This window comes from Podarcis gaigeae (assembly GCF_964106915.1).
Source record: "Podarcis gaigeae genome assembly, chromosome: 5".
NCBI lineage: Eukaryota > Metazoa > Chordata > Lepidosauria > Squamata > Lacertidae > Podarcis > Podarcis gaigeae.
In genome coordinates this window covers 72,665,677-72,676,662 of record NC_139681.1, presented here as the reverse complement: position 1 = coordinate 72,676,662, position 10,986 = coordinate 72,665,677, and the positions used below count along the sequence as shown (strand labels likewise).

The following is a 10,986-nucleotide window of genomic DNA, read 5'->3' as shown; positions in this document are numbered from 1 at the left end:
CTATTAGCTGGTGGTGTTCCATGATTTGCAAAAAATAAAGTAAAATAAAGAATGGTCCAAGTGCTTTGGTTGACTGATACAACAGTGCTTAGGAGCAGGAAGAATTTCCCAAGAGATTTCTCATTACTTCATCAGAATCTTTCCTTTCCCCAATCAGCTTGACTATACGCAGCGATCCTGAACCTCAAGCTCCCAAGGAGGCCAAAGCCTTGGAAGAGTTTCCAGTCCCTCCCAGCAGCAGTGACGAAAGCACAGGTAGCAGCTGGTGCCAGCTGGCAAATGACGAGGACAATCCTGAGGATACAAGCAGCTATTTGCAACTCAGCGAGAGATCTATGAGGTAACCGCATGCCCCTTTTGAGCTGCAAGGGGTATAATCACCAGCATAAACGTTTTGATTGTCATTGGCTCAGAATGAATGTAGCTTGAGTGTGTCCAAAAGAGGACTAGCTTTCATACGGTGCTGCAGGAGGCCTCATTAAGTATTTGGAAACCATGGAAAGAAATTGCCACCCAACCCCAAGCAATCACTTCCTGTTCCTGCAAGGATAACACCATCTGAGAAGCTAATTTGAGTCAATCATGGCTCATTTGTCAGTTCCATCTGGGTCATTTACATCTAACACTGTTGCATTCAGTTCTCATTCTCTATTGGCGTGGACACGATAGAAGACTAAGGACTGGACAAATTACTGTAGCAGGACTTCTTTCTTTCTTTCCTAGCATCTAAGTATTATCAAATCATTGCAAGCTCTTAGAGTCAACAGTACAGTTTCAAGATGGGAACTGTAGGTCTATATAGATTTGTTATGATCTTGAAACTGGATTCAGTAGAACTACTCAGTCTGTAAGGAGAGAAAAGCCCTGGAGAATCCAGTTCTCTTTGGGCAATTTGCCTCATTGCTCATCAGGTGTTTCTGACTACTCAAATCTAAATCTCTGCTGTCACTGCAGCCTAAATGTAATTGCCAAATTCACCACCACTCAAAGTCATTAGTTGTTTGAAATCTCACTGTAGGTCATCTGTTCCAAGAAGTCATAAATGAGTTGAAAATCACTATTGAGATCCCACTGTTGTTTTCAGTCTTTGCATGATATGACTCACAGCCAGTGTGGTGTACTGTTTATAGTGCCAGTGTAGGGCTTATGGGACCAGGGTTCAAATCTCCACTTGGCCATGAATGTGACCTTGGGCCAGTCACTGCCTCTCAGCCTAACCTACCTCTTAGGTTGTTGTGGGGATTAAATAAGGAGGCAGAGAACCACGTATGTTACCTTGAGCTCCTTGGCAGAAAAGATGAGATATAAATGCAATAAATTGATTTTTTAAAAAATCTTGTGTTTGAGGCTGGAGACAATAAGAGGCGACAAATTATAAAAAACACGGCAAGACATCAAACATTAAAAAAATTCCCTATACAGGGCTTGCCTTCAGATGTCTTCCAAAAGTCATATAGTTGTTTATCTCCTTGACATCTGATGGGAAGGTGCTCCACAGGGCGGGCACTACTACCAAGAAGGCCCTTTGCCTGGTTCCCTGTAACTTCACTTCTTGCAGTAAGCGATCCACTAGAAGGCCCTTGGAGCTGGACCTCAGTGTCCAGGCTGAACGATGGGGGTGAAGGCACTCCTTCAGGTTTGCAGGGTCGAGGCCATTTAGCACTTTAAAGGTATAAGTGTACTCAACATTATCTCTGGCTACACTGTGATGAGTCTTAGGGTTTTATATAATATGGCAACCACTTGATGACACAGTATCAAGTGATAATCAGCACATATATGAAGCAGCCATCATGACTCAAATACCACCAAATGTTCACATCCCCTGACATCACTTTCAGGACGACATTCTGCCACTCAGCAAGTGATGAGACATCAAGTGATGTAACCAGACTTTACAAAGCATGTTTTGCTCTGAGCTGAAATGAAATCTTCATTTTGCCTTACCAAATCCTCAGCTTAACACTTGATTCTTTCTCTGTCAGTTCATAGTACCAATAGATGTGTAACTGTTGTGTATTGTTTGACTAAATACGTCCCCATCTTTTGTGTTGCTGGTAACAAATTGCTGAGTCAGGCAAGAACTGTGTGCCCTTGTTCTGAGAAGCAGAAAAGCAGCCGCTCTGTCTGCCACTTTGCTTAACAATGTCTTCAAGTGCATGCTGGTGCAGACTGGCATTAATACTTCAATTTTTGCATCGTCAGCAATGGCAACAGCAGTACCACTAGCAGTCTTGGCATTATGGACCTGGAAATTTATCAGGAAAACATGCCATCTTCTCATGCAATTAAGTAAGTAGCTGCTAAGGTGACCTCTGATCTTGGGAAGCGCTGCTCCATTTCAGCTGAAAACCATTCACATCATCCAGAATGTGCCAAGCGACTTCATTATTCATCCAGCTGCTCTCCTTTCTTGCTGCCGCTTTAACTCCCATCAGCGATGGTTACAATACAAAGTTAGTTATTTCCATTAAGTGGTCATCAATTATTTCCATAAAGTGGTGTCCACATTTTCCAGTTGCCCACCACATTCACACTTAATTTCATAGTGTGCTCCAAAGTGCAGATTAGCTACACTTTGCCCTTATTCTCTAAATATACTGTTGCAAACGCTAGGTGTGAATTTCCCCCCTGAAATGTTAGAAGCCAGCAGTTTCAGTTACATATTCAGTAATTGCTATCTCTGGCAAGCAGCCATCTCTTTCTGATATAAACAACTGCCTACAGCAAACACAGGCCCTGGTTGAGCAGCACATTTGTTTGTTTATTTCGAAGGTTCGTACCCCACTTTTCATTCAAATTATTTACAACAGGTTGTAATATATATATAAAACTATAAATCTCACGCACATGCACAGCCCAGCAACCTTTAGTTTTCTAGCTAATAGACAGGGCCAGAACATGCCTTCCTTTGGGCACCCAGCCCCAGGGAGCTAGGCACTGAATCAGAAAATTCCTTCCGGCAGGGAGTGGGTTGCAAAGTTGCTTCTCTGACCACTGGATTGGGCAAGGCTGGTCTGACAGACTTCCTTATGGGCTCTGGGCAGTGGGCAGTGACCTTAGTGAGCTTGCCCTAAGGTCTGTGAACCCAGAACAAGATGAGCTGTAGTTCAGGGGAACAGCACATGATTTGCATGCAGATTGTCCCAAGTTCACTCCCAATCTGGGGCTGATGGAAATTGTACTCTAACATTTGGAGAGCACCATTATGGCTTCATGGTACAATGGCAATGGCCTTCCAGAGTTTCAGACAGAATCTGGAGCTGCCTCGTGCCAATCTGGAGGGGGCCCAGTTCAGTTCAGGAGTTGACCATATTGGGTGCACAGCCCTGCCTCTTAGGTTCCCATTGGTTTTGCTGCAGGTTACTTGGCAGCTGCGTAGATATTTTTGAAAGCGAAGGAACCAGAATTCCTTTTGGGGGGGAGAGATCACCACAGAATATTTGATCCTCAATGTTCCTAAAAATTATTTTAAGTCACCCTGAGCACAGTGCATAAAGTGGGAGGGTAGATACACAATTTCTGAAATAATATCAACTTGATAGCCTTAAAACTGAGTACTGATGCTTAAACCTCCTGTCTATAAGGCTCTGTGACTAATGAGATTTCACAAGATACTTCAGAGTTTCAAAGGGCTTTGAGTTTGATACCTTGGTAGCAAATGATAAAAACATAAAAGATCCCTTAGTGTGAATGCTGATACACGTACCCCAAAAGCAAGTTCATTTTAAGTGTAGAAATCAAACTGCAGCATCTCAGGTCCCTCTCTGAAATCATTTCAGCTTTCATGAATGGATGTCAGGCCATGTTGCAAAGTTATATACAATAATCTTTTCTTGTTCTTTTTGTTTCTTAAGCGAATTAGTAGATGAAAACACATTCCACAACAAAATGCCAGAAAAGGTAGAAGGTAAGTTGTATGTCGTAAAACAGGGTGTAGGAACTCGTTTTGTTTTGCCTGCAAGCACTGGGAAAATGACCGTGGCATTCTTTCCTCAGAATGCGCTTCTGGCTTATCCAGCGGAACAGCCAATGGGCAAAAGGATCTCTTGGTGATCAACTTTGACCTGGAACCAGAGTGCCCTGACGCAGAATTGCGTACCACCCTTCAGTGGATTGCTGCATCAGAGCTTGGGATCCCCATGATCTATTTTAAGAAATCTCAGGAAAATAGAATTGAAAAGGTATGGATCTCTGTTGCAGGAGAAAAATGATGGCAAATGTGGGGTAGCACCCACTGACAGGCAGTATTTGAAAAACTAAGACCATCATGTTTTCTTGCCATAGGTATTAGAGTAACATTTTAAATATACTGCCCCACCTCTAGTATTTTTATCTATTATTATTGCATTTATATCCCACTTTGCCTGCACAAAGGTCAAGGTGACATATTCTCCCCTTCCCCGTTTATCCTCCCAACAACCCTGTGAGATGGGGTTTGCATAGGGACAGTGACTGGCCCAAGGTCATCCACTAAGCTTCACAATTGAGTGGGAAGAATGAAATACAAACCTGTGACCGAAAAGCCATTCAAGAATGACCTTATAATTTGAATGCCACTTTGTTCTACATTAAGGTATCGCAAAAACCTGTTCAGTCACAGATGTGGGGCACAGAGGCCCCTGTAAACTAGGCTTGCTCTAGTATCTCAAGCACTGAGATGCATAGCAGGAATTTATTTAAACAAGGGCAATCAATGTGGTGCCCTCCAGAAGCCCCAGCCAGCATGTCCAATTGTCAGGGGTGATGGAAGATGTAATCTAAGGACATCTGGGTACCATGTTGGGTACCCTCAGTTTAAGCCATCTTGGCTCGTGAAATTAGATGGGATGAAAATGTTTTGTATAAATAGGTATGAGCAGCAAGTGGGACTCCTGCTCCCTCTTGCCTTCAACAGGGATGGAGCAGGTACTGCACAAGGGCTTGCCTTTGGATCCTATGAGCTGCTGTGTCAGGACAAGAGCTCATAGAATCAAACCCTGGATCTTAAAAAAAAAAGTGTGTGTGTGAGAGAGAGTTGATATTAGGTACAGCTGAGGCATTGTTTAGTATTTTCTAAGGCAAAATATTTGGGAATCTTCAGCAATAATTTGAGCTGCATTCAGTAACAACTGCCGAAATTGTGTCCCATTATAGAAACAGCTGTCAGCTTTGCCATATGCCTCTGCAAATACTTTAACCAATTCCTAAAACACCCCAGAAAGTGATGAAACACATCCTGCCTGAAAGCCTGCCCTTGGAAACAGCAAGCCTGGTTGAACATCTTTAAAATATGTGCTTAAGTTTAAAAGACCACATGTAAATGGCAAATTGTCCTGCCAGCTACAGAGGCAAATATATTTCCTCCCTTGTTTTCAAAGTGGAGTGATGAAGCCTAATCAGATATTGATTATGAAAAGTAAAAAAAAAAAAGAGAAAGCGCTAATTTCCATTTGCAAACCAAGGGCCTGGGTGTGTGGTGTGATGATGCTCTTCGTTTCAAATAATAGCAAAGCACAAAAGTAGACAGTATAATATTTTTTCCCCAGCTGCTTGGAAATCTAAAGGAAGGTTTTAAAACACACACATACACACCAACACACAATTGGTATGCAGTAAAATCAATGCATTATTGTTCCTTCTAGATTTGACTTCCAATGACAAGGAGCTTTGGGCATTTTAGAACCCCTTCACACTAGGATGTTTTTGCACATATATTCTGCAACACATCATTAACACAGTAAGAGTTGCATTAGTGGCAGATTTATACAGGATAACATTCCGCTTTACTAGTTGTTCCATGATGCTTCCACGATGCATCATTGTTATCTGGAAGGGCACTCTTGCATTACAGCACAACAAAAGTGGGAGAGGAAATAAACGGGAACGTTTGTGGTATAAAAACTTCCAGGAGTTCAGCAAGAAGTTACAGGACCCTGCCCTGATTGGAAATGGAGCAGTATGTCTGTAGGCACAAAGCATATTTAAAACAGAATCGTGCATAACTTGGCAACATCATGAGCACAAATCCTCATGAATGCACAACAAAAAATAATGTTTGGAGGGACCCTTGAAGATTTATGGGTACTCTACTACTACTACTACTAATAATAATAATAATAATTAATAATAATAATTTATTATTTATACCCCGCCCATCTGGCTGGGTTTCCCCAGCCACTCTGGGCGGCTTCCAACAAAATATTAAAATATAATAGTCTGTCAAACATTAAAAACTTCCCTAAACAGGGCTGCCTTCAGATGTCTTCTAAAAGTCTGGTAGTTGTTTTTCTCTTTGACATCTGGTGGGAAGGCGTTCCACAGGCCGGGTGCACTACTACATACACACAACTCTAGTTCTTGTAGCCACAGGCAGCAGAAAGGGACTTCAGTGATGATGCTGGTGGACCAGCTACCACATGTACAGACCCCTTCTACAAAGAAAATGCAACGTGCATGGAGGGAGGACGGGGTGGGGGCGTTCCCCTTCAGGCCTAATTTGAGGCATTTCTGTAGGGAATACGACCAGATGATCTGGTGCAATACAGATTTCTCTGGTCTGCCCATTGTTCAACCACCTCACTCCACTACATGAGTGGAAATTTTCATGTTAGTGCTCTAGGTTTGCCTTTGGGTGTTCTTTCATGTAACAATGCAACACAATGAGACTGAGGAGTAAATGTCTATAACATCGGCTGCCTCTCCCCCCCCTTCACCTTCCTTTGGAAGCGTGACAATTTGAGGATTAGATTCTAAGTATGCTGCCAACACTGGGGCAGCCTGAGCACAAAAGAACTCTTATTTGAGACTCCTCATTCCCTCTGTCCCCCATGTTCAGGTGTGCATGCGCCATTGCTCAAGTAGTCAAAAAACACCACTCTTAAAAAGGAAGAAATGTTTTTTAAAAAATAGGGAAAAATTCCTGGGGGGAGTCCAAGACACCTAATGAGAATGACGTGTACTCAGTTACCATGGAATTCTGACTGTTTGCCAGGCAAGGGGGTGGGCAGAATTGGAGGAGGAATGGAGTTTCCAGGAGAGCAATGCTAGTTTGTAACCTGAACGGGATCTTCCACCCTGCAACATTTTGTGCAGAAACTACCGTATTTACTATTTGCATTGTAAATTCCTAAACATAGCTTGCCTCCTATTCTTAAACCAAAGCTTTTCCCTCAGGACTGCTTCATACAACCATTTAAGTATCAATTGATTTCTCATTACTTAGTTACTTGTCAATTGATCAACAGCTGATTCCACTCAGAGGTTTTGCTGTGGAGGTGGTAGGAAAGATCAAACATGATTGGCCTGTGGTCACAGGATCATAGAGTTGGAAGGGACCCTGCTGTCTAGCCCAACCCCCAGCAATGCAGGAATATGCAGCTGCCCATATGGGGAGTGAACCTGAAACATTGGCATTATCAGCAACCTGCTCTAACCAACTGAGCTGACTCATTCTCACACACACACAAGTCCTCACTTGATTCTGTAGTCAATGAGTGATGAACAATTAGAGCAGTGTGTGAGCCAACCCTCCTGGATTCATATAGTTACAGTGAAAAGGAGAGAACCTAATTGGATGAAACCAACTCTTATGAGTAAACATTTTTTCCCCCTCCAGTTTTTAGATGTTGTGCAGCTTGTCCACGAGAAGTCCTGGAAAGTGGGCGATATCTTTCATGCCGTGGTACAATTCTGCAAACTCCATGAAGAAAGCAGAGAGCGGACTCCGAGCCTGTTTGACTGGCTACTCGAGTTGGGATAAGAAACCTTGTTACACTTGTTTTCATTTTTAATCCATTTTAAGTGGCAGTGATTTGTGAGTGGCCCTCTTTTTCAAAACATCAGCACATAGAACTGAGCAGAAATGCACAAATTCTGCCATGGGTCTGTTTTAGAGCTGTGCACAGGAAAGAAAGTGATGGGTAGAAAGGAAAGACCCGGAGTATACAGTTGTATCACATGGGGAACCTTGCGTTGGAGGACAGGGGCGTGCGCATTTTGAACTGACATTTGTGGAAACCGGAGGAAAAAACAACATCTGTTTCCCATAATCAAACATACATACATTTCTGTCAGCTATGTGTATTGACTGACAGTGAAATCACACAGTAACAAAGGCATTTTTAAAAGAGAGAGAAAGAGAGGTTAGTATTTGTCGTTTGACTACACTAGCGGTTTGCAGAATTGCGAGGCAAACAAATACGTAGGAGGATATGCCTCTCAATGAATTCTGTGTAATTATGTTTTCAAATTACTCCAGAAGAATAGAAAGAGGAGCCTGAGCTCTTGAACTGTGTCACAAAGAAGCGACATTCGCAAGCTGTTGAAATTCCTTTTTAAAAGCCGTTCGCCATTCGGCAGGCGTATATGTTCTGCTGAAAGGAACAAAATTCTGGTTGGCAGGTTTTCATGCAGGTCTTTAAAACTCCTTATCGTGTTGTGTTCTTTCCCTGCGATTTTCAGAGGCTCTGTGCTCCAGTGAATGCTAATATTGGACTGCTCATTAACAGATTTGAGTCCCACACACAGCTTTACTAGCAACTCGCTGTGAGACTGTGGGCAGGTATTGGCATTTCTAAGCCTCCCCTTTCTTTCACCTGGAATGGTGATTCACATCCTTTGTAAAGTTCGTTGCAATCTGCGAATGAACAGTTGCTTTTAAAGGAATTCAACTTTACTACTCAAATTTTACAAATTGATTCTATGCAGATTTATTCAGATGCTAAGTTCCACTGAACTCAACAAGCCTTACTCCAAGTAAGTGCTCATGATTTACAATCATTTGGTCTTAACTGCTGCCCTCAAATTGGTTTAGCTTAGGCCAGCCTCATAAAGGATGTGACTGTGAAAGTTTTTTATCCTAAAGAGGGAAACACCAAAGCAAGGGAAAAGGGGTGCCTATTAGGCAGGAATATTTCTTCAAACTGCCTCAAGTATTCTAAAGAATGTGAAAGAAAACTTTCCTTCAGAAGCAATCTTAAAAAACCTGGGCTCCAAAATATACTGAGCTGTGGTAAATTGTATTAGATGGTACTTCTGAGAACAAGTTTCTCCTTTTTCATTATTCTTTTTATACTGATAGAATCATGTGATTATCAACACTTTAAAACCAAAATTTTAATGAGGTTAAATGTTTGGGGTGCCTGTGATCTTTTTATTGCATAAAAACTTGCCTGATTGTTAGTATACATTCCCAATACCCTGATTTTCAAATAACTAGTAGTTTTTGCACCCATACTTAAAACGTTCTTTGGCTTTGGCCAAAATGACTGCTTTTAATTTAAAGTCAGGAAAGGGAACTGTGTTGCAATAAAAATCTTCAGCTCATCACCCACTAAATATCTCTATTCCAAATTGCCAATATCCTTTACTAGCATATTTGCAAAGCAGCAATTCTGTCATTTGCTTTTTTGAAAAACAGAATTTCAACCATTTGGCCATATACAGATTCTGCCTGTATGTTCCTGAAGACTATGAAAGACATCTCTTATTTTCATTAAGATAGTATATGATTCTGTAATGTGTCCAAAAGTAAATGATCTTTTTACACTATTTTTGCAGTACTTTTAAATAAAATTATTAAGAGCCATAATTTTCACCACTGCTTCTGTTAAATCCGCTTCCACCCATGCCTGTTCTTTCGCAAAGGTGACATTTGCCAGCATATTAATCTAAGTGTTCAAGCGACTTTGCTGACTATATAGTTACTCCACAATACATGTAGAGGAGTAAAGGTCATGGTTAATAATAGAAAAGCCAATGTATAATGCAAGCACTAGCTTTGGCTGAACAGCACCTGGGTCCACTCTGGAGATGTGCCACAACTCAAAAAGCTTCTCAAGGCCAGTGTGCACTCAGGACCTCTCAGAAAACAGTAATAAAGTTATGGAGCATTATAGATTGAAATTATACTGTTGGAAAGGTTATTTATTTTTAGACCAATTCCAGTTAGTTGTGTGTTACACAGACGTTTTGCAGTGGTAGAATAAATGTTTACAAGCACAAATAACATAGCTAACATGTGAAAGTGTGATGCAATTCCTTTCTGTATGCTACTTTTTAGTATTGCAGCCTGACTTGAAATAAATTTATGTTAACAGTCTGTGTCCTCTTTGCCTTTGTAAAACCTAATTTTGAATTAGCCTTTCTACACAGCAGAGAGGACATAAAGTATTTTCATATAGCAGCTCAGCAAGAAAAAGGATCCGTGTGTGACATCAGACAAAAAGGTATTTTACAAAAGTTCTGAATTGCTGTGAAATGCATTCAGTACAAGCTGAAGGGAGTACATGGAATTGGAATGCCAACATACCCTAAAGGCTTCAGTTTTCAAAGTAGCTGGTCACCTGTAGCTTGAAGATTGATGGAAGGCCGCTAAAAGTACATAATCCAAAGCACAAATATCTCAACATTTAGCAGAAGCAGGCTATGAGACCAGAATTCTTAATGTGTGGATCAAATATGGAAACATATACGCTCAAAAATGTATCCCAAAAGACTACTTCTGATGTATGCCTTCATCTGAATTGGAAGCCAAAGAAACACTGAACTGCACTTGGAGTTTTAATCTTAAATGGATAGACAAACAAGCTTTTAAAGAGGGAAGCGGGGAGCATTTGAAATTTTTTCTTTTTAAAAAGAATAGTGAAATATCCATTAATTTTTATATAAAATTAAATCCATATAATTCTAGATCAAAACTGCACAGCTTGTGTCTCAACAGGCCCACTAAACATAGCAACTTACTCAAAGGAGGCTAATTTGTAGCCCTTAGGTGTTATTGTACTGCCTCTTCCATGACCACTAGCCATACTGGCTGCCACTGATGGGAGACTTAGTTCAGTGACTTCTGAACTCCTGCATTAGGGGGTTGATAAGCCTGTTTTATGTGGGGCAGCAAACTCAAGAGTTATTAAACACCCCATAGTATGTTGTTGGTGGACTACACTTTATGGACCTCTTTAAGGTATTGACATTCTAAGCCATCTCTCCTAATGCAGCTGCACC

At 41.3% G+C, this 10,986-nt stretch overlaps 1 protein-coding gene across 4 annotated transcripts in view; it reads left to right on the top strand.

Annotated features, from left to right (window-relative positions):
• The window catches only part of SPHKAP (SPHK1 interactor, AKAP domain containing), a 74,461-nt gene extending 64,380 nt beyond the window's left edge, over positions 1 to 10,081 (top strand). For 3 of the 4 annotated variants that reach the window (XM_083738657.1, XM_083738656.1, XM_083738658.1), the window contains exons 8-12: positions 158 to 340; positions 2,206 to 2,292; positions 3,858 to 3,910; positions 4,000 to 4,184; positions 7,598 to 10,081. In XM_083738657.1, the coding sequence (XP_083594783.1) occupies positions 158 to 340; positions 2,206 to 2,292; positions 3,858 to 3,910; positions 4,000 to 4,184; positions 7,598 to 7,741 (652 nt within the window). In that variant the 3' untranslated portion in view covers positions 7,742 to 10,081. The remainder of the gene's footprint in view (positions 1 to 157; positions 341 to 2,205; positions 2,293 to 3,857; positions 3,911 to 3,999; positions 4,185 to 7,597) is intronic. The other variant, XM_083738659.1, reaches the window with a different exon arrangement.
• Positions 10,082 to 10,986: the final 905 nt, after the last annotated feature.